At 40.9% G+C, this 24,622-nt stretch overlaps 1 protein-coding gene across 3 annotated transcripts in view; it reads left to right on the plus strand.

Annotated features, from left to right (window-relative positions):
* The window catches only part of RIMS1 (regulating synaptic membrane exocytosis 1), a 432,846-nt gene that overhangs the window by 158,296 nt on the left and 249,928 nt on the right, over window positions 1–24,622 (plus strand). The window contains exon 4 of one of the 3 annotated variants that reach the window (XM_054998089.1): window positions 15,952–16,005. The exons of the other annotated variants lie outside the window; for them this stretch is intronic. Coding sequence (XP_054854064.1) covers window positions 15,952–16,005 — 54 coding nt within the window. The remainder of the gene's footprint in view (window positions 1–15,951; window positions 16,006–24,622) is intronic. 3 annotated transcript variants of the gene reach the window in all.

Below are 24,622 nucleotides of genomic sequence, written 5' to 3' on the forward strand. Positions count from 1 at the left end.
TAAGTTGGCTGCAACTTGATGACACTTACCACTCACCAAGTAGCAAAACTGTCACTTATAAATAAAGAACCCCATTGTGGGGTTGGGGTTACAGAAGACTGATAATCTGGACAATAGTAAAATGCTGTGTTTTGCTTTCTGCACAATGTTGCAGCTGGGTGAGCTCAAAGAATTGCTTCAGTGGTTACATATTCAATGGGTTATAGACAGCAAAGGCCTTGATTTCTTCCATCTGTTGTTAGGGTGTCACTTTCCTCAGAAGGGGGATAAACAGTGGTGTACATCTAGTTTAGGCAAATTTGAATATCTTCACATTTACCAGAACGTAATTGGGGGGGGGGGGATAAAGCTAGATTTTCATTGCTAGCTAAAAGTTTTAATTAAGAGTGGTTTATTTCTTTTTAGACAGTGAGGAAAACTGAAAAAAAGCAGAATACGTTCCAAATAACAAAGTGATTATCAGGAATGGATGTTTTAATCTGTTCTTTCTTTTTTTTTTGTTACAAAGAACTTTAATCCTCATCCAGGATTAAAATGGTGTATTTTTAGCACTGCTATGTCCTACATAAATGATGCTTTTACTTTCCAGTGCATTTTATACTTGTCTGATAGCATTTGCAAATATTTGTTTGCACAGTGTCTGTCTGATGATCTGTATCTTAGCATTGCATTCCTCCAAGTTTTTTTTTTTTTAGTTCTTAGCTCTACAGATATTCAGGGATGCTAAGGAATCCTGTAGGAGAAACCCTTTTATGTCTTGAGTTTTGTCTTTATTTGTGTTTAGGGCCTTGAAAGTTATTTCCTCCTTTTGTCTTATGAAGTAATTTAAAATTTTGTGCTAACAGGATATTCATTTTTGCTCATTCTTGACTAAAGCCGTAAAGGAGAGACTTAAACCAGACCAGTATAATGTGACCTTCAAGCTGAATGCAAGTCACAGCCATGTATGATAGCTCAACGGGGCTTGGTTGTGTTTTTCTTCTGCCTGGGACTTCAGAAACAGGAGTTCTCTAAAAAAATCTTGGTAGACATAGTACATGGTTGGTGACATTGTTTCAGCTAGAGAATTACATTTTTAGACATTTTTGATTGTTTTTTTTCCTTAAATGCTCGTAAGTTCAAACTTTGCACAGGTCTGTTTTATGGGCATCTGCCTGAAGTTACTAAAAAAATTTCCTGTCAGCTAGTATGGTCCACCAAGAACTCCATTCTTCTACTTTTACTGAATGAAAATAACTTTATTTACAGGCCCTGAGTACTCAGGAGAAAGGAGGGCATAAAAATATTTTAAATAAATATTTACATCAGTAAAATCTTTTGTAATATAACATTTTACTGAAACAAAATTGTTACTTGAATTCATTACAGATAGTAAATTACATTTAAAATGTCTTTTAGATACCTAGACACTAATCAGTGAATCTCTAGCTATGTGGATATATTGTGGTAACAGATTCCAAAGGAGTAGCTATGTTGATCAGAACATTTATTGTGCCACAAGATGCTGTTGGGTAGTAGAGACCACTTCTTCAGATGTCTGTTCTCCCAAATATTGAGGGTATGTCAGTATTCATGGGTACAGAGGAAACTCAACTTATTGGAGTCAAAAAGGTCAAAAGAAACCTCAAAGCCCAACCCTCAAGAGATAGTAGCAGGTATGTCACATTTCAATGAGAGCCCCTGGGATGGGCGGTATATAAATTGAATAAATAAATAAATAAATAAATAATGCACTGCACAACTTGCATCTTAACTTTTTGGAGGGACATGGACCCCTTTGAGAATCTGATGAAAGCTATGGACCCCCTCCCCAGAAAAATGCACATAAACACATACATACAAAATTCACTATGACTCAATGTAGACAAAGACAGATCCCCCTCATCATAATGGTGGAGTACATTTTCTTTAATTCCTATTGATGAGAAACTATTGTAGATGTCATATCATGGTGTGATGATCATTATACATTATCTGACCCTGTAGCGTCCTTATACTTGTTTGGAGTAAACAATATCTTAATAACATATAATTTGACATAAATACAATTTTTTCACTGCACCTGAAATCTACAGTTTAAATAAAACTCACTCAACAGCTTCACCACAGAGTATCCCTTTGAAACCTTTTTGTTGAAAGATGCATAAGGAAAATAGCACAGCGTCTTATGGGATTGAAATACTGCCCTGCTTGCCCCACCCGCAAGTTGAATACATTTCTGTAGGATATAATTACTATTATATCCTAGGATATAATTACTATTTTATATTTGGTGAAATGAACTCGCACATCAACTTCTTATCTACTTTATATTGCTGATGTGACAAATAATGGGTAACCAAAAAACTTAAAAGAATATATATATATATATATATATATATATATATATATATATATATATATATATATATATATATATATATATATATATATATATATATATATATATATATTCTTTTAAGTTTTTTGGTTACCCATTATTTGTCACATCAGCAATATAAAGTAGATAAGAAGTTGATGTGCGAGTATATATATATATATATATATATATATATATATATATATATATATATATATATATATATATATATATATAGTATAGTATATATATATAGTGCCAAGACCAATGCTAAAAAAACCAAAATAAGTACCAAATTCTTAAATGAAATTCCGAGAATTAAAACTGTCTGATTAAAATAATTTAACTCTGGTTCTATATATAAGTACTTTCCCCTAGTATAGAAATTCTTGAACAATTGCACCCATACAATTAGGGATGTCATACACTAGCAGGCATCTTAAAAATGATTAGGTACTGTTACATAAAGGCCTTTTACCATAGGCCTTTTACCATCATTCAAGTTTATGCTCTAACTACAGATGCTGAGGAGGAAGAAATGGAAAACTTTTATGCAAAGTGTCCAAGAAAAAATTGATCATACACCTAAACAAGATATGCTGATAATCATAGGTGACTGGAATACAAAAGTAGGAGACAAAGCAGAATCAAACATAGTTGGAAAATTTGGACTAGGATCACGAAATGAAGCAGGGGAGTGACTCATAGAATTTTGTGAAGCCAACAACCTGGTCATTGCTAACACGTGCTTCAGGCAACCCCCAAAAAGATGATTGTATACATGGTAATAGGTAAGTTTATTGTTTGTAGCCAAAGGCCATTACAACCCACACAAATAAAACACATAAAGCACTCTAACATGTAAACATATGTACAAATATTAAAAGATTAAAATGATCTAGGCAGAAAATACCAGTCAGATAAAACCATTGCTGTCTCTGGAAACAACTCTAGCCCGGATTTTCTTGGCTGTTAAGGCAAACAGAGAGACTCTATAAGAAACAAATGCAGCAGAGTCAGACAGGAGAAAAAACAATTTCTCAGAGTCTGAAGAGGAGTTTAAACCAATTAAAAACTCTTCTAGGAATTTATTCTTGGCTCTGCATAAAGTGGGCAGGATAGTAGGTAATGTGGTAAATCCTCCACAACGTGAGCACCACAAATACAGTAGCAGAGGTCTTGAGGTGTTTTGGCATAGTGCTCAGCTAGCAGCGCTGTGGGCATAGTTTGGAACCGAATTGAGGTAAAGGCTGTTCTGAGGTTGTGAGGGAGGATGTTGACCAGATAGGGCGCTCTAACATTGTCCTTCTTGACAAGAAGGTATACATGGTAGAGATGGGCACCAACCACAAGACGAACTAAAGTTTGTCATGAATTGAGCCAGTTTGTGCTTTGCGAACCAGCGGTTCATGGAAGCCTGTTTTCCATGAACTTCCACAAACTGGTCTGCCAGTTTGTTTGGTTCACATTAAACCCCAATACTCTTTTCCATGCTGCCACGAAGCGGCAGGGAAAGGGGCATTTCAACCCTTGGATCAGCTGCTTGTTGGGGATATCCTCGACAAGCAGCTGCTCCAAGCCTGCAGGGGTGAAATACCCCTTTCCCTGCCACTTTGCAGCAGCAGGGAAAGGGGCATTTCAACCCCCAGATCAGCTCCTTGTCGAGGAGATCACCGAAAGCCGCTGATCCAAGCCTGTGGGGGTGAAATACTCCTTTCCGTGCCTCTTTGCAGCAGCACAGAAAAGGGTATTTAAACCCCATGAACCACGAATCATGAACCGGTTCACAAACTGGGTCAAGTTTGTGAAAGTTCGTGGTTCGTGAAATGGGAAAAACCATGAACTGCACGGTTCATTTTTTCCCGGTTTGTGCCCACCTCTAATACATGGAAATTGCTGGGTGGCCAGTACAGGAACCAAATAGATTACATAATTGGAAGCAGAAGGTAGAGAAGCGCTATTTTCTCTGCTAAAACAAGATCAGGAGCTGATTGTGATACAGATCATGAGTTGCTAATATCAAAAATTAGAATAAAGCGGAAGAGAAACGCTAAAAGAACCATAGTGCCAAAATAAATCTAAATAATATTCCTGAAGTGTTTAAAGACTGTGTAAATAAAAGATTTGCAATTCTAAGTTTAATTGATTGTGAGGCAGAAGAACTATGGGCTGAAACCAGAGATATTATCAAGAAAGAATGTGCAAAGACTATTCCTGTAGCCAAAAGAAAGGAGAAGCCTAAATGGATGATTGAGGAAACTCTTAAAATTGCTAAAGATAGATGAGAAGCAAAAGCAAAAGGTGACAGAAATAGGGTGAACATTCTAAATGCAGCTTTTCAGCAACTTGTACGCAGAGACAACGAAATCTATTATAATAACCAGTGCAAAGAAATAGAAGACAACAACAAAAAACGAAGAACAAGTGATCTGTTCCAAAAGATCCGAGAAATCAAAGGGAAATTCAAGCCATGGCTTGGGATGCTGAAAGATCAACACGGAAATACAAGAAAGTTGGATGGTGAAGAAAGCTGACAGGAAGAAAGTTTATTCATTTTAATGATTTTTATACGATGTTTTAATGTTTTTATAATGTTTTACTGTTTTTAATTTGTTGTCAAACCGCCCTGATCCCGTCTGATGGGGAGGGCGGTCTAAAAATGTAATTAAATAAATAAATAAATAAATAATTTGAAATATGGTGCTGGAGGAGACAGATAAGTGGGTACTAGATCAAATCAAGCCTGAATTCTCCCTAGAAGCTAAAATGACCCAAAATGGCTTACAAAAAAAATTCTCAAATTTACAAACATAGTATATAAAAAAGCAAGATCCAAAAAGTAATCAAGACAACCTGGGCTGATGTCTTCTAGGTCAATCCAACTGGTCAAGGACATAGGCTGTAATTCATGGATCTAAGAACCACAGGCAAAGAGGCCTTAGGCTCTTACTCTGGTTCCCACCATTGGCTTCTCCCAGGCTATAAATATACACCCAGGCTATGATAGTGCTGGCAGGAGCGATTTGGATTCCGGGACCATGGACTATGTTTTCTTGAAGATGGCCTGTCAAGGATATGGAAGAATATGTTTGGAAGGGACCTGGGGAGAGCCATTGGGAGGCTTTAAACTGATATCATAGGGGAATGGAGACAACTGGCATAAGGATTTCAGGGAAGAAGGAGAGCAAATAGCAGAGACCTATCTGGGAAATCTACGTCAAAGGAGGGGCATGTTGCAAGCCTTCCAGTGCCTATATACAAAAAAATACAAGCTTGGGCAATAAGAAGGTGGAACTTGATCTACTAATTCAGATGGAAATATATGCCTTAATAGGTATTACAGAGATTTGGTGGGATGATTCCCATTACTGGAATACAGTAGTGGATAGGTATGAGTTATTCAAGAAAAACAGGAAGTGTTGTAGAGGAAGTGGAGTGGAGCTGTATGAGAGGAAAGGGCTTGATTGTCACCCACCTAGTGGAAAGTGGGTGAAGATAAGGGAGGGAAGCAGCTTAATAGGGTATACAAGAAATAGTTCCGTGTAGTTATGGGAGACTTCAGCTTCCCTGATGTGTGCTGCCTGGGAGTCCAACTCTGCTCCGTTTCTAGGGTCACACAACTTCCTGACTTGCCTGGCCGACAACTTCCTTTCTCAAATGGTAGAGGAAGAGACAAGGGGCTCAGATATACTGGACTTGATATTAACCAACAAGTAAGAGTTGGTTAAAGGTGTAAAGGTGGTGGAAACTTATGGAGAAGTGATTAGTAGGGCACACTTTAATAAAATTAGAGATGTGATGAGAGTTATTCCATGGACAAGAATTCTGGAAGGGAAAGGACCAAGTGAAGGATAAGCTCTCCTAAAAGAAAAGCTCTTGCAGGTTCGAGCTATCACCATTCCAACAAGACAGAAATGCAGTAGAGGATCTAAGAAGCCTATGTGGATGAACAGAGAGCTCTGTGATGAGCTAAGGAAGAAAAAGGAGATGTTTAAGAAATGAATGGAAGAAAATGCATCCAAAGAAGAGTATCTAGGGGTAGGTAGGCACTGTAGGGCAGCTGTCAGAGAGACCAAAGCGATTTAACATGGATAAGTGCCAGGTTCTCCACATCAGTAACAACAATGCAAAGCGTAAATACTGGATGAGGGATACACTTCTGGGTAGCAGTGTTTGTGAACAATATGGGAAGCTAAATATGATCGGTGGATGGAGGCTACATATGAGCAGACAGTGTGATGCAAAAGCAATAAAGGTGAGTGCAATCTTGGGGTGGATCAACAAAGGCATAATATCAAATCGAAGGCATAATATCCACATCACAGGATGTCATTGTCCTACTATGTACTGTGTTGGTCAGGCCCCACTTGAAGTATTGTGTGCACTTCTGGAGGCCTCACTTCAAAAAGCATGTGGATAAATTGGAACGGGTGCAGAGGAGGACAACCGGGATGATTAGGCCTCATAGGGAGAGACCAAGTCCTATGAGGAAAGACTGAGGGGGCTGGGAATGTTAAGTCTGGAGAAGAGGAGGTATTTAAAACGCTGTCACTTAGAGGAGGGAAGGGAGCTGTTCCTGTTGGCAACAGAGGATAGGACAGAGGATGAGTTTAAACTACAAGAGGGAAAGTACCGGCTGGACAGTAAGAAAAACTTCACATTAAGAGTAATCCAGCAGTGGAACTGGCTGCCTAGGGATGTGGTGGGTTACCTCCCATTAGCAGTCTTGAAAGAGCATCTGGACGAATACTTGTTGGGGATGCTTTGGGCTGTTCTTGTATTGGGCAGGGGCTGGACTGTAAGGCCCCTTCCAATTCTATGAGTCTACAATAAGAAGCAGTGTGATTTCTAAAAGAGAGAACAAATAGCATGGACATTTTTTTCCTGGTTACGGGGAACAGACTGAGAGAAAAATAATATCCACTGTCATATAGGAATTGCCTAACAGGAAGAAAAATCTTGTTTGCATAGATAGGGAAACTAGGGTTGCCATTCCCCTGCCCGGGGCAGGGGGTCCTCTGCTCCCACCATTCCCTCCCCCGTGCCCACTTACTTGGCTGGCAGGGGGGACACGCTACCCAAGGTGCCCCCTGGGTGGCACACTGGGCTCCTGCGCCCACGGCGGCCCAAATCGCACCCCGCAGCACCCTGCAGCGAGCCCATTTTGGCCTGAATCATGTCTCTTGGGGAGTGCAGGGAGCACCCTTCGACCTGCGGGCCATCCTTTGACCCATGTGATGACATCACTTCCTGGAAGTGACATCATCATACAACCTGGGAGCACTCGCATGCACAAAGATAAAATTACAGAACCCAGCAAGGGTAAGTGCCAGGCTCACAATCTCCCGCCTGGGGAGCCGAGAGACCTGGCAACCCTAAGGGAAACCTAAACAACAGGATATCTTTAGGCAATACCCACCTTTTTGAAAGGGCAAAAGAAGATATTTAGTACTGCTCAGAAAAAGTATTTTAACACTTCACATAAAGAAATGTATTTTAATCAATTAAAAGTCATGGCTTGAAGCAGAAAGGTAAAAAATACAAATGTCACTATCTTGTAAAAAATAATCTGGAGTGGCCAAGCTATGGTCCTCAAACATTAAAGAATACCCAAAAATGAAAAATGTACATGCTCTTGCAGCCGTAATCAGGAGCAGTTTTTCAGGACACAAGGAGCTGTAGCAAGAAGACAATGTGGCAAAGATCAATTCTGTTTACTGTTCTTTGCCTCTGCTCTTGGTTCTTCCCATTTAATTCAAGTTATTCATTTGAAATATTTTAATACTAGTGTTTTGATTTTAAAAATTCTCATAGCAGTTTGCAAATTAACATTATAAAATATCAGTTAAATGACACTAAAAGTTAACTGAACAGATGCAGCTGCAGAATGAATAGAGCTAATGAAGCTATAGCGATGCCTCCAGGCCCTTTCCTCAGATGCAGCACCTCTGGCCTAGGCCAGTGCAGTGGGCTTCAAGCTGGGCTGGGACCAAATAAGAATTTTTAATCTCATAATCTAATTGTCTTTGATTCAGAGTTGTCCCCCTGCCTGCTTGATTCTGCAGGCCATGAGAAGAGCTTCATAGGTCCCTAGTGGTGTAGGCAGAAGTCCTTCATCACAAGTTGCAATTACAGTGTGGGTGAAGCAGTTAAACTAAAAGCATTAAGTTTGGTGACCACCCTGAAGCATCAGTTCAAGAATGAAACATCATCAGAACATCCGCTTTGTTTTTTAATTGATGTTTCAGGGACAAGGACCTCAGAGCTCATGTGGCTGCAAGAAATGGGACCAGAACACCGTTTAGTGTTGCCGTGACCCAGAGACCTCATGGCTAGGGTAAAGCATCTGGCAAAGTTTCCTGAAACATCAGTTAGCATCTGACAAGGAAAAGCCTGAACAGTGCAGGCCTGGAATCAGGGTGGAGTTGCCCAGGTGTTGCCCTTTCATGGTGTTGAGTTATTAGCCACACTGTATTGGAGCTGAATTAGTTGCATTGCCCCAGCAATGTATGTGATGAAATTGCCACCCATTTAGTATCTAAAATCTGTGTCAGGTCTTCCTTTTCCGTGTCCATTTGTAAAAGACTGTAATGGTGTGATCCTATGTAGTTACTTCACTCAAAGTTAGCTGTTTGGTGTCCTTAGACTATAGTAACTTTTGTTGGATTGCATTGCCATTGGGGTAAATATAGAGTGCAATTGGGTTATTTGTACACGGTGAATATAAATGTCACATATGAAGACATGATACTGCAAATGAACAAATATGTATCAGTGAATATTCTGTTTTTTAACATGTCATATAAATACAAAATAGGGCAAGAAACAAATCAAGGTGAGGGTTAACTTAATACTGTAAATTGAAGATTTCTTTGATGGTTCCTGCCTTATCTATTTTTTTTCTTTAAGTGCACATTGACTGTTAAACATCAGCAGTACATGGTAGTTTGAGACGTCAGAGAGACTGGTGAGTTATACTTGAGGGATAATATTTGGAGATGTAGAAGCACTGCATTTCCAGAAATGAAAAATAAAGTAATAAAATCAAAGCAAACATCATTCAAATATTTACACAGTCTACTGTCCTCCACCATATTTCCCCATTTCTTTCTTTTTTGAAACAAATTCAGGATCCTTTTTTGGTTCTCCTGTTGGATTGGAATCAGTCTTTCCATCTCTAGACCTCTATTGGAACCATGTAAAAAACCTCTTGCCTGTCTGAGTTAACAATCTTACACCCTTCCCCAAAATTAGTTGTACCAGTTTGTCTTCTTGCACTGTGGAAAATGCCAGACTTCCTGATGTGGATAAGCCTGAGAATTTCCCAGTTTTCTATTGACAAAGAGTTTTCATGTACACTTCACTTTGATCTTGGATCTATTGTGGACTGTGGTATTTTATACATCATCTTTTAGGTTACTTCTTCCCAGTTAGCCTGTTTTGAAAGGTCATTCTGTAGAGCAAATCTGTCATATCTTTCCATGCAAGTATTTATTATTAAATGGAAACTACCTGCTTTAAATGAATAACGGCTGCAATGTACAATTTCATTGGGTTTATTTAAGCGAGCAGGTTTTACTGAGAAACGGTCTTTGTAGCCTTGAGGAACGGTCTTTGTAGACTTTAAGACCTGCATCTTATTTCTACCATATCTTTTAATGTTCTTCTATCTATGTGGAAGACATAAATAAATAAATCTCTTATGGATGTTTGCTAAGGAACTATATTCCCATGTTTCACATACGGTAGGGTCCAAATCATTGCCATACATCAGGTTTCTTAATCAGTTTAATCTCTCTCTGAAAATTCTATGGTGGGAAACAAACCACAAGACAAGAAATATAGTTAAGAAACACTGCTGTTTTCAAAGGTGTACACAGTATGTTTGGTTATTCTAGGCCTTTTTCAGGAAGCTCTGATCTATAGCTTCTGGAAATAACTTTGGTTTACGCTCAGATTTATAAGATCATTAACTTTTTTGAGGAAAATGAAAAACAAAAATCATACCATAGAACTATTTTTTTGGATTTTTCTTTTGACCATTGTGGCTACCAGCAACTTCTTGAGGAAAGGATCTTATCTATTCTTGGTGTCAACTAGGCTCTTGTTGTCCATGCATTAGATGCTCAGCTTGAAAGAGGTGGTAATATTTTTTAGTGATAGATGATCGCTAACATCTTGCCTCAAGTCTGGCTAGAACATACACGTCCTTATTTCTGAAAGCGACAAGATAGGACATAAGAACCCCTATTCTGTGCCTCCACTGTATGTGAGAGTTTTCTGCTTCTGTTGGTAATTTGTAGCATCGTTAGTATCTGTCAATATACAGGTAAGTGTCTAAAGATCTGAATGAACTGCTAAAGCTTAAAGCAAAAGTCTTTCTCACTTAAACTTAGTATTATAGAATTAGATTTTTGAGATGATCATTACCATCTAACTTCTCCAGATCCCATTCTTCTGCACTTCTTTTAATTTTTTCCTTGCCTGATTAGAAGTCCTTTCCTTCTTCCATATATGACCTGCCAGTGTAGTAACTTAAGATCAAGGTTCCATACTTTCTCTTAAGTTGTTGCAAATGACAATTTACTGGTTGGTTGTCAAAGGTATTTTTGATGCATCATAAAAATATTTTTGATATTCCTATACTTGATATTCCTATACCACAGCATTTTCCTATCCTGTTCTCCTTTTTTCTTAATGTCCAAGTTTTCCATGTTAATCTCACAACTCTCTATCCTTTTCCTAGCTTTCCCAACAAATTTAACTAACCAAAACCCTCAACATCCCCTTTCCCCCCAAAATACATTGCTTCTTTCCAGCTTTCTTTTTTAAACTATGAGATATCCACACACGTTTATTGTAGAGCACTGATACTTTCTTTCCCCCTTCCTCAAATCTTCCATCCCAGATTTACTGAGTTGCCTTTGTGCTCGAGCTTGCTAGCACAGATAGCGCAGACTTAACCAACTTAGCCTCAGACCTTTGCATCTGGAACAAGAGGTGGGAGAATTATGAAAAGACCGTGGACACTCCGGAAGGTAGGAGCAACAAAGATAAAAGTTCGGGAGGGGAAGCCCTTTGTTATCCCTTTACAGTACGGTTTATAATTGTTTAATTTATGCAATGTACAAGTAGATCCCTCCCAATATTCTTGCCATATTTTTTCAGAAAAAGGAATTACAGCTTATGTTTTTGTAGCAAAGAAAACTCTGTAACACAAGTTTCATGTTAGTTTTCAAAAATAAGAGGTATGGTCATGTCTTTAAAGTATTTAGTAATCAAACTGTTATAAGGAGCCCTGTGGTGCAGAGTGGTAAGCTGCAGTACTGCAGTCCAAGCTCTGCTCACGACCTGAGTTCAGTCCTGGTGGAAGCCGGGTTCAGGTAGCCGGATCAAGGTTGACTCAGCCTTCCATCCTTCGGAGGTTGGTAAAACGAGTACCCAGTTTCCTGGGGGGTAACGTCTAGATGACTGGGGAAGGCAAGGGCAAACCACCCCGTAAAAAAAGTCTGCCAAGAAAATGTCATGATGTGATGTCCCCTTATGGGTCAGTATGACTCAGTGCTTGCACAGGGGACTACCTTTACCTTTACCTTAATCAAACTGTTAGTAAAATAAATAATTAGGAGTTGCTTCATGCATGGCAATGGTCAGGTGGCGGTCACAGAGAAATGCTTCTATGTAAAGATGATCTATATGCCATGACACATCATGGCTAGGATGTTTTAAGTGGTTTGTTACATATATGAACATGCTGTATATTGCATAAAACCATTGGGGTTTGTAGCTCATTGCCTACGTGATGTAGCTACTACCCTTCAAAATCTCAAGCACATGAAGATCTTTCCCAACATCTGCTACTTGCAGTGCTTTAACTGGGAGAAACCAGGTGTTCAAAATTCAACTTTGTTGCTTAAAGTATGTGCACTACGCCTGAGCTACCGTTTCTCCCTATTGCACAAAGAGTCTCCAATATGATGTCCCCACGCTATAGTGTTTCTTGTTGGTCTTTATGTAGCTGTTGTAACACATGAAGAGGCCCAGAGTTTGTTTGGATGAAAGTTATAACATTGGCTGTGTTACTCCTTTGTACAATTTCTAAAATTTAAATTGTAGACAGAGATTGGTTTCTCTCTGCTTTGTTTTCCTGTTGCTGATACATTATAGTACTGTTGAATTATCCCTGATCCTATATTGATAACTTAACAACTGTGAAAATAATAATTGAAGAGGGATGCCAGGCCATTGGGCAGCTTTCCCAGGAGCTTTCTGAATGGGGTGATGGGTAGAGATGACTTCCAGTGACGTGTGATGTCACATCCACTCCAAAACCTGGATCTATGTAAGTGTATTGGGTGACAATCTCACTATCACCAAAAACTCCATGGCAAGGTATGCTTACGTCACAACTGTTTTTTCAGGCAGATGTGATGTCACAGGAGATAATTTCTGGCCTGGGCCTTTTCTCCCAGTGCTCAGAGGAGCAGGGGCTGGAGGGAAGGCCCAACCACCAGGAGCCCTCCAGCTATAAGTGAGTAAAGGGTCTCCCTAGGGAAACTTCAGTGGGAGAAGAAAAATCTATTTGCCTTCTTTCATATTCCTAGTTGTTGTAACCCCACCCTCTACTACCATAGAATTCTGGCCTTGAGAAAGTTTATTTGTGAGGTTTCAGGACCCATGTGGAGTAATTAGAATGCAAGTCAGGTGGCTGCAGTATAGAGGGGGAAGGAAGCAGAGCTCCTCTGTTGGAAGGGAATGAGGTTGCAACCTCTTCTCTCTCCCTTCTGCATCCTCCTGGTTGTTATTTCATGTAGGACCCACAAATCTGGAGGGAGAGTTGGAATGGCTCTTTAGAGACATGGTGAGTCCTAGATACCAGAGCTGCTGTAGCATAGTGGTTAAGTCAGGTGGCAGGACCCTTCCAGATGTGGGCAGGACCCTTCCATATGTGGGAGGACCCTTCCAGATGTGGGCAGGACCCACTTCCATATGTGGCAGGACCCTTCTAAAACCAATCTGCATATGTTGGTGTATTTGTGGTTCGAATGAAGTAGAGAACATTTCCCCTTATCTGAAATGTAATTTGTAAAAAAAAATGCAAAAAGCACACGATATGTAGCAGAGATGTAATATATGACAATCTTCTGAATAAATCCCCCTAATGCAGATCTTTGTCTAATGCTGAGAATTAAATAATTACTGCATCTCATTGTGCTTGGGGTGGTGTTGATACACTCACTGCCTGTGTACATCCTTTTTTGAAGGGTCAGTTTTAAAACAGTCATTGATCTTCTAAGTCCTGTTGATGGTGGACTGATAGTTTCTTAGACCTTTAATTCTCAGAGCTGTGCAGTTTCCTCTTTTTATCCATTTCTGTATCTTTCTATCTCTCACATTTGTTGTTTTTTGGTGGACACAAATTTCACAAAAGGTATGCAACTTTTTTGTAGGATCTGTGAAGACAAGTGCTGAAGTTTTTTAAAAAGTAGATTGCAGCACATCTTACTATGGCAGTATTTGAATGTTTGCCATTTTTTATTTAGTACTCCTAGCTTTATGCAGCATTATTAATGTGCTGTGCACAGCAAAGAGAACTTTTGTGGAGAAGTGGGCATGGTATGAATTTGCTATTAGCCAGGAAATACACTTTTTTAAAGAAACCCCAAAATTATATTCTGCTACCAGTGATGTAAGATCAAACTTGGAATTAATAAATGTAGCTATAGTGAATAATAAGGGAATGAAGAGGCATGATTCTAGGGTTTGGGGCTTTTGGGGCTGGTCTTGGATGTTATCCTCCTGTGTAATTCTGTTGACAGCCTGTCATCATTATTAATGATCTCTTCTACACAGATGGCTGGTGTTGGAAACAAAAATGGCTACTGACTTGCAATAGATGCTTTGTGGAGTTTTTTGTAGATTTTTTTTGCCTGTTTCTAGGAAAAGTCAAAGCAGAAATGTGTAATCCTGGTCTACGACTCCATGTGTATTGAAATTATTGTTTGTGATACTTGTTCAGAAGGTTCTCAAAAATGTAAAACAATTTCTTTGCGATCCCTTTAATTGTAGGGTATGTCTTTGTAGTATTTGCATATTTTAAACATATAGAACAAGATCCAACCAAGTTAATCCCACTGATTACAGAGGGAATTTTAAGACTGAAGTTCATGAACTTACATTAGACATTGGAAAGAGAGGATCTGCTGTAAAAGGAGAGAGGCCTGATGGCAGGGAGAGATGGTGGTTTGGTAAGCCCTTGTGAGAGCTGGGGTGCCATTCCCCCACCTGGGGTGGGAGATTTCCTGCTCCCACCCTCCAGCCAGTGGGGGGGGGCGCTTCTTGGGGCGTCCACCCCTGGACAGCGCAGCGCACTGTCGTGCCCAATTCAGGTTGAATTATGCCCACAGCAGGCCCAATTCAGGTTGAATCATGCTCTTTAGTGAGCTAATTTGGCTCCCTGCTAAGTGCAGGTGTGCTCCCAGGCCACCCTTTGACCTGCACGATGACATCACTTCCAGGAAGTAACGTCATCATGCAAGCCCGGGAGCATGCACATGTGCGCAAAAAGAAAACCGGGGTCGCTGCAAGGTAGGTGTCAGGCTCCTGATCTCCCTCTGGCGGGGCGGGGTGGGGGGTGCAGGGGACCTGGAAACCCTAGTGAGAGTCAAGGCCTTAAGTGGAAAAGGCCTGGATGCACTTTCCATTGAGGTGACCATTCTCTATTTAGGCAAGTCCATATTCCAAACTCACCCAATTTGTATAAGATTAGCATAATTACATGAGCCTTCAGAGAGTGAAATTATAAAAACTGAACACCATGTCAAATGGCATATGAACTTGATTATATCCCTGCATGTTACTGTTATATGAGTTGGCTTTATGCTGGTTTTAGTGGCATTAGTAGTAGTAATGCATTTGAGATAAGCAGACAAAGTAATAGCTAATCATAAATAAAACAAAATAGAGCATCCCAGAGTTATCTATTGTATAAAGATACTGGTGCCAATCCTATTACAATGTGAATCAAGAGCCCATATCCAAACTGTGATCTGATAGGTAAATCAAAGCAGATTTGGTGTTTCTTCTCAGTGTTTTAGTGGAGGTTTAGCCTACCTACATTATAGAATGTTTGACCTGAAATATAATCTAAACTGGGTCAGTTTACTTACATTCCGGCCAGGAGTTGTGGGGTGAATGAAATTGGTGTTCTCCTATTTCCTTCTTGTACAACCCTGTACAGACTGTGTAGTATTAATTAATAGAGATATGTGCACATTGTGTAGTATACTTTCTCAAAAATGAGGGAGAAGATGATAAGCACATGGAACCTGTGTTAATTTACATATGTAGACATGGATCCTATATTAATTTGCATATGTAGTTGGAGGTAGGCACAGGCCAATCCTCTTATTACATCTGCATGATGTGTACAAAACAGCTTTCTAGGGACTACTGATTAATAAAAATGCAAAATTGTTTTCTTCCCATCAGAGTACTTAATATTGATAAATGTGTGAATGCTATCTTGTGCTGTGTGTTCTAGTTGCATAACAGAAATACAGTTTTCAAGGTTTGCTTTCATGTTGTGTTAGCACAGAATTAATGTATCTTCTGGTCATGGGCCGCTGTTTGAAGGGCAAGGGACAGTAAGTGTAAAGTTTGCATTTTTGAATGAGATGCCATAAACAGTTCACTAGAGGGCAGCACAGGGTTCTTTCTCTGTTCTAGTACGTGTTGTTACCCTAATATTTTCACATTATTCTGTGCGGGAATCATGAATTAATCTGAGATGAATCTTGTGGGTTTTTTCCTTTTAGTTCAAAGGAGTTGTAACACAAAGATAGCTCAGGCTGTGTTATGGAGAATGCACATAGTGTAAATGCACACTTTTAGTCCAGTGGAACATTGACTGAACTCTAGGATGTTCATTTGTGCAGAGTGTCAATTAAAAAAAAAAGAATGCCATCTTGTTATTCATTTTCAGTTGCAGTTCATTTTTTCATTTTGATCAGTTTCAGTAGAAAGCACATTTCTGTCTGTAACTCCCCCTCCCATACATTTGGAACAGAAGTCTCAGGGATTATACCCCCTCTGCTTAATGGATCCTGTCTGCCAAAATTCAGACAGATAAGAAAATGTGCCCCCACTTTAAGGGTATAGAAGAACACTTGACATAGCAATCCAAGAGAGCAGGTAGTATGGCAGAAGGAGCACAAATCATTAAAAAAATGTTAAAACGTAGTCAAGTACCAGTCACTGTCAGGTGCTCAGGAGCACTTGTCATACCCCTGCAGCTGAAGCTGATGCTGTTGTAGTGATTCTGTGTGTGATTCTGTCACTGGAGTGGGAAACTGAGAATAGGAAGTGGTTGTTGATTCCTGCTGTAATCTCTCCCTAGCCTGGGAACTCCACAGCCTGGGAACCTGCATAGCCTTGAGAAGTCTATGAGTCCCACAGCCTCTTTTCTTGCTTGCAGAGTTTAGGACTGTTAGAAGGAGGCGGGGGAGTAGGAGGAATCGTGGGGAACCTTTATCTGCTTTAGGTTTATCTGTAGCCACCAGTCCTAGCAAGGACGGAATAAGAGCATGAAACTGGCATTTTATCAATAAAGAACTTTAACTCCTGAAGTGAAGTCTTTTTAGAGTTGCCTGGTATCCTTACAATCACCATGGTTAGTCCCTTTACACCTATAAATTATGCACTTTTCAGGGTTGATGAACCTAACCACCTGTTAGAAATAGTTATATTTCATTTGGTAGCAGAGTCAGAAATGTTTCCTGCAACATGCAGTAATTAATCTTTAGGCAATCAAATTATAGAAAGATAGAACTTATAGTTTATTGAGGTATATTCTATTCACAGCAATATCCCAGAGTAGAGAGAAAAAAGTCTTTGTCTAAAGAATCACTTCCCCTATTACCACGGCCACCTTGCTCAGCATCGAGGCTTGATGTGGGTGTGTGGATTAGGCCTTCATGGCAAGAGTTCTGAAAATAACATCTTTCCCCTTTGGAAGGCTATGAGGCAATAAGTGAAGAATCTTCCAAAGGAAATAGAGAAAGGAGGAGTCAGGAGGCATTTCCACCTTAGATAAAGAGAAGCAGTTTACTATCAAGAGAATTACACATACACACAGAGAGACACACAGCACCCCTCAATGTCCACGGCATGCTCAGTTGCCTATTCCATCACCATCTCCATTCAGTCGAGATCCTGGATATACACTGCAATGACCAAGCTCCACCTGTGTTGCTTCTCACTGATCCTCCTTCAGTAAGCCTCACCCAACAGTCCATGGGTTTGCAGCCCTATGTCGCACTGCTCCTCTTACTAGGCAAGTGGCTCCTCAGGCTTCTGAGGATTTGTGCTACTTCCTTCTGCCTCCCACTTCTTGCCTTTGTCAATATCTCTCAGCATGGGAGGTTATGTCATTCAACTTCTGAGTCTTTACCATCAGCAGGATGTAATTCACCAAAGATTCCTCTTTCCTACCATTCAGTATGCTTGTATCTTCCCTTCCCAACAAGTCCTCCTTCAAGAGAGGGACTACGTCCTGCAGAGCAACCTAATAGAGGCTGTGTTTCACTTCCGAAGTGGCTTTGGGTCCCATTTCAGGTAGTCCAACATCCTGAAGAAGGACAGAGCTCTCCATATGATTGATTTAGGAGCAGCAATGAGTCCATGCACTAAGAGGTTCTGGATGGTGACCCTAGCATCCATCCTGTCCTTACTGAGATGGGGGTGGACAGGTAGGTTTATTCTTATCATCCTTAAGGAGGCTGAATTCCACATCGAGATCTGGCTACATCATCATCTGATTCTGTTTCCTGCTATAACAGCAACCACTATCTATACAGTCCTCTGTGCAAGGCTATGCCTTTGATCTCTGCAGGATTGATCCATCTGTTGTTTCTTACCTATGACAGATTCTTCTGCTCATCCTACTGAGGGTGGGTGGTTCATGGATTTACACATTCTGGATTAGGACGTTCCTCCACTCCACATTTCTTGAGGGTTGGTATAATTGCTGTGACACAGGACACTCTTAGGTACCCCAGCCATTCTAATAAAGAGAATGCTCCACAATCATTAGGAACCCCTAATTGTTTACAAATCACCTCATGCTTTCTCCACAGGATGCAAAGTGAATTAGTACAGGTGGCCACTAGAAACACTACCACTATATACTACATCAACAAGCAGATGCCTGTGGGGAACATGTTTAAAGCAAAAGTACACTTCTTTCTCATGCAGCAGGGGACACAGTGGCACACAAGTGGGAACCCTACACTAGGTAACTAAGGCCAATCTTTACTTGTGGGAGGCTCTCACAAATTCATTGCTTCATTACCAACTTCTGTTGCTTCAGTTCCAGTGCAAAGATAGGTTAACTATCCCTGGAAGATACCAGAACCTGTACTGCCAGAACCTGTAGAAGTGGTTCTCAGTTCTGAGGATTCACAAAACCCTGTCATGGTGGAACGCCTAATAGAACCTAATGGTAGGGACCCTGTTCGGTTCCAGCCCCATTCACCTCTCCATCTACACAGACGCTTCCCTGTCACGGTGGGGGGCTTACTCTAGAGACAATCAGGTGAATAGCCTTTGATCTCAACTCAAGTCAAAGTTTTACATCAATCTTCTGGAACTAAGGGCTATCAGCTTTACTCTAAAAGCCTTTCTCCACCTTGTCAAGGGCAAGAATGTTCAGATAGGCACAGACAACGCAACTGCTATGCATTATCTGAACAAGCAGAGTCTATCTCCTCCTGGGAATTCACCATGATTTGGGAATGGGCAATCCAACATCAAGTTTCCCTCACAGCCATCCACATCGCTGGGGAGGACAACACTCTGGCAGATGCCTTGAGTTGGTCCAAGCATCTCAATTACGAATGGGTTCTCCGTATGGAATTCCTTCAAACTTTGTTCCAAAACTGGGGGTTTCCAACTATAGACCTCTTTGCTACTGCATTCAACAATAGGTGTCCCCAATACTGCTCTCTCTCTCTTTTTTTAAAGAAATTTTTATTGGATGGGTTAACATACATTCTACCAATCATTTTACAACATAATTCCCCATATATTGATATATGTAGCCCACCCGACTCCCCCCTTTTCTATGTTGACTCCCAACAGCACTATGACTCCTTTATTTCTTATCGTTAACTCTATATTACTTTCATATGTCCCTATTATTAAAGGCAAAATTCTAGCTTATTCTTTAGCGTTACATTTCTATAATTATCAATAGAATACTCTTATCCTATCAGATCCCCCTTAATTCCACCTAAATTTGATTTTAAATTTCCCCCATTCTATAAAGTTTCACCTAAATTTATTTTCATAACTTCCTTATCAAACTATTCATTGCTACCATATACAACAGTTTAAATCGAATCTTCAACCTATTACAATTTGTTTCTTTAACCAATTACATATAACTTTGCACTTTTGCTTTAGCTTCAGTCCCTTAGATAGCACTTTTAACTTTGAACTTAAAAACTTATTCCTTCAAATAATTCCATCTGTAGTTTCATTCTTATATTTCTCTCTCTCCACATCTTTTACAAATAAATTTTACTTTTACATTTTTTTTATTACTTAAATTTTGTTCTTCTTATTTTCTTATCAATTAATCCATTTAACTTTACATTTAGCATTTTCCAATTTGTTCATTCATCTTACATTATCAATTTGTTCCTTTAACTTTACATTTTAACCATAAATTCAGTCCACTAGGTAGCTCTTGTAGCTTAAAGCTGAAAACTTAGTCCTTTAAGTTTGTAACTTGAATCTTGCAGTTCTGCCTCTTTTCCGGGTTTCCTCTTTCACTTGAACAATATTGTCTCTTGGTAAATTCTTCTGTTGTACATAACTGGAGTTGATTCTGTATTCCATGTTTATTGTTGGCTCTTCTGATTGCTTCTTTAAAAATTCTGCCAGAACTTCAGTCATTTGTTCCTTCACACTCTGCGTTGTTTCCCCTAACATATCGCGAATTCCCAGCTTAATGCCTGTAGTTTTGTAGTCAGTTTCTGCCACACGATCTTGAAATACCTGTTTTTCAACTTTTAAGCTCGATGTCAAATCAGTGGTTTTTTGTACCATCTCTTGAGCTATCTGCTTTGTTACTTGTAGCTCATTCTTCACCTCCTCTTCTGCTTTTAGTAAATCCTTTATATTTTTAATCAAATTTTGTTCCATTTTCTGCATAGATTGGCTCAATTCTTCATAGCCCTCTGTAACTTTTTTTCTCAGCGATTCTATAGCCGTTCCTATGGCAACCTGCCATTCCTTCTCTACTTTCTTCATGCTTCTACACTAGATTCTTCCCCGTCCCAGATATCCTTTTTATCTTTTATTTGAAAATCCAGACTACTTTAATCTCACCAGATATCGGGCAGAGAGTCTCTATGGTAGCTTGCTTCGTCCTTTTCCCTTCCGGAATGGTGGGTATCCACTTCCTTTTGTCCTCTCGTTGCTATATCTCGCGTTTTTTCCTTTGTTTTCCTTCCGAGGTCTTGTTTGCTGTTTCCACTTCCTTCTTGCTCTCCAGATTAAGCCCCTCTAGGTAGTGTCACTCGTTGTTCTCCTTGCATTCTAGCCTCTCGCAATGTTTGCTCCGCAGCTTCTCAACCTCCTCCCCTTTTCTCACTGCCAGTTATCTCTTCCAAAACCACAGGTATGCATAAACAAAAATTAATTTCACTTCTTTTATGCTTTATAGTCTCCCCAATACTGCTCTCAAGCAGGCATAGGGAAATCCTCCATAGGAGATGCTTTCCAAATCTCCTGGTCAGGCAGTCTGCTGTATGCCTTCCCTCCTCTCTCTTTCATGATTTTAACACTCATCAAAATTATGAGGGAGAAGACATCAGCGATTATAATCGCCCCTTATTGGCCAAGACAGGCTTGGTTCTCCACCTTATCCAGAATGTCACAGGGAAGGACGTATTAGTTTCTGCTGTCACCAACCCTTCTTCAGGACAACGTGGTTCTTTACCACAATCTAGATATTCTGAAGCTGACAGCTTAATTAGTGTCTCCTGCAGATTAGAGTTCTCTTCCCCAGTCAGAAACGTAACTTTACAGGCTAGAAAGCCTTCCACCCGGAAATCATATGCTGGGAAGTGGAAACGTTTCTTCCTTTGGGCAGTTGAACAGGACTTAGCCCCTTCTTCGACTTCCTTGCCATCTGTCTTTAGACTATCTGGTCCTGTTAAAGAACCAAGGACCCTCTAACTCCTCTGTGAAGGTCCACCTGGCAGCCATCTCAGCCTGTCATGAGGGGGTGAACAGTAGGTCTTCTCCCAACAAGAATGCAAGCCTTTCCTTAAAGGCTTGGCTAATGTTTACCTTCTTGTGTCCAAATCCACTTCTCAGTGGAGCCTGTCTTTGGTTCTAACAATTCTCATTCATAAGCCTTTCGAGCCATTAGCTACCTGTTCTCTCAAATTTCTGACAGCTAAGATGGCCTTCTTAGTGGCCATTACATCAGCCATGAGGGTGAGTGAACTGCAAGCCCTGAGGTGTGATCTGTTGGAAATACAATGGCTGTTTTCACATGTCTTTATTGTAGTGCCATAGTATCGTATAGTATCGCAGTTGTTCTGCTATACTCACAGCTGTTTGCACATCCTTGTAGTCCACCTGTGAAAACCCGTCATTCTCCCATAATTGTTGAGTTCTCTTCAAGTATACAGATTTCCCATTTATTCAGCTTCATGACGTTTCTTTAGTGCTTTTCACCTGCATGGGGATAATTGGAAACTGTTCTTCAGAGACCACATACTCAACCCCTCTTCCTTTTTCGGTTTCTGCACCCTAGGAAGAGATTTTCCCACCCAAGACTAGAAGTCACGCAAGCTTTTGCAGGCTCCTGGCAACAGTGACACTACAATTTTTTTTAAATGGACACCTTTATTGCGCTAAAGCAATAAAAAGGAATCAACCTCAAACAAAGCTGACAGTTGACAACCATAGAAATTAACTGTTTCATGCCAACTGTTAAAGTTTCACTTTCAAAATATTGGAACACCTCCATGCTGTTTTTTTAAAAAAATGTCTTATAGTGAGAGTGCAATTGAGCAAATCTACTGAACAAAGCTTGTTGTGGGAATACAACGGGCTATAGAAAGCTCGGGCTGGGGAGGGCTGGCAGATGGGTGGGCTGGCAAAGGCCCCTCCCCCTTGCCAAGGGCAAAAGCCAGCCTCTTTCCCCACTGATCAGCTGGGCAGGGAAGGCAGCAGAGGCTCGCCTCCCTCCGTGCCTGCTCATCAGCTGGGCAGGGATGGCAGCAGCTCACCTCCTCTCCCAGCCCTCCTTGGCCTGCTTTCCTGCCAACCCATTTTCAAGAGGCTGGCAGAAAGGGTGGGCAGCATGTTTTCATGAGGGCTGGGTCTGTTATGTGCAGAGATCAAGAGGGTGAGACAAAAAGGTGGAGGGGGGTATCTCCACTTATGAGGTCGAGGTGCTTTTTGACAGCTCCTAACCTTTCCTCATCCCCCAAAATGAAAGACAGTCAAGATCAGCAAGAATGGTTGGGAGGGGGCAGAGTGAAATTCTTCAGGTCACTGCCATGATGGTGGTGTAAAAATGCTCCTCTGCCTTCAGAAAACATGGTGGTGGGGGGAGAGTACTGTGGTTCTGCTCCCCCACCCTATTTTCTGAATGGTGAAGAGTGAGAAGCAGACAAAACCCCTCCATGGAAACAGATGCCGCTCCACCGCCAGAGGGGAAAGTGGGCAGAGAAGGCGGCGGGGGTGGAAACACGAAGGGCAGAGGGGGAGACATTCAAAGAGCCTTCTGAGCAGGCAGCCTCGCCCTCCCCAATGTCCCATCTGACCCCTCATGGCCTTCTCCGCCCTTGGTGACATGGAGCAGGGAGGAAAAGGGACAGGGAGTGAAGGCGCTTGGGAGGCTGCAGCACCCCTTCCACACAAAGACTCCCCCCCTGCTGAGGGTGAAAGCTGGCATCCTTCCCCAAAGATCACCTAGGCAGGGAAGGCGGCAGCGCTTGCCTCCCATCTGTGCCTGCTCACCAGCTGGGCCAGGAAGGCGGCAGCTTGCCTCCACTCCCAGCCCTCCTTGGCCCACCTTCCTGCCAGCCCTCCCCAGCCCCAACTTTTTAGAGCCCATTGTATTCCCTCAACGGGCTTTGTTGTTAGTTCAGTAGATTTGCACAATTGCCCTCTCACTATGCAAATTTAAAAAAAAACAGATGGAGTGCAAAAATTATAGTGCAAAATTAGCGGAATATTTGGATGTGTGAAAATGACCAGTGTCTTGTGTACAGAGAAGGCAGAAGACACAGAATACCTGCAGGGGACAGCAGGTCTGACAGTTAGATAGATGCCAGCATGGGATCCTTCTTTCCTTCTCTCTTCTGTCCTTCTTGCATGTCTCCAGATTGGTATTCTTAGGCTACTTCCTATTTCCTGTTTCTTCCTGGAAGTTCCTCTCTCCCTGTTTAGTGATCCAGAGGAGTTAGCCGTGTTAGTCTGTAGTAGCAAAATCAAAAAGAGTCCAGTAGCACCTTTAAGACTAACCAATTTTATTGTAGTATAAGCTTTCGAGAATCAAGTTCTCTTCGTCAGATGCCTGATCAAAACTGGTTAGTCTTAAAGGTGCTACTGGACTCTTTTTGATCCTGTTTAGTGAGGTAGTTAGTATCTATTCTGTTTATCTTCTTTCTGTCAAAGTTGTAGTTCCTGAATAAACTCTCTTCATTCACTTTTTAACCAGACTCAAGATCCTTCCTAAGATATACCACAGCCTACATGATCCACCTTTCCTCAATGTTTGCAGACAAGGTGATTGTCCGTCCCATCCTCCAGTTCCTTCCTAAGGTGGTCTCTGTTTTTCACCTCAACCAAGACATGATTCTACCAGTGTTTTGTCCTTCACCTTCTACAGAGGCTGACAGGCTCTTACACACATTGGACGTCAAATGTGCTCTGTGTTTTTACCTGGACAGGACTCATATCTTCACAAAGGACCCTAATCTATTTGTTTCCTTCAAAGAAGTTAAAAAAAGGACAGAAAGTCACCACTTAAACCATCTCCAGCTGTTTGGTGTGGCTCATTAAAGAGTGCTATGGACAATCCAAACAGTTTTGCCCTTTGAACATCAGAGCACATTCAACAAGGTCCCAGTTGACTTCGTCAGCATTCCACTTGCGGCCTTATGCAAAGCGGCCACCTGGTCGACTACATTCACCTTTATTAAACACTGTACAATTGACATAGACTCCAAAAGG

The sequence above is a fragment of the Eublepharis macularius genome, chromosome 1 (genome assembly GCF_028583425.1).
Source record: "Eublepharis macularius isolate TG4126 chromosome 1, MPM_Emac_v1.0, whole genome shotgun sequence".
Classification (NCBI taxonomy): Eukaryota; Metazoa; Chordata; class Lepidosauria; order Squamata; family Eublepharidae; genus Eublepharis; species Eublepharis macularius.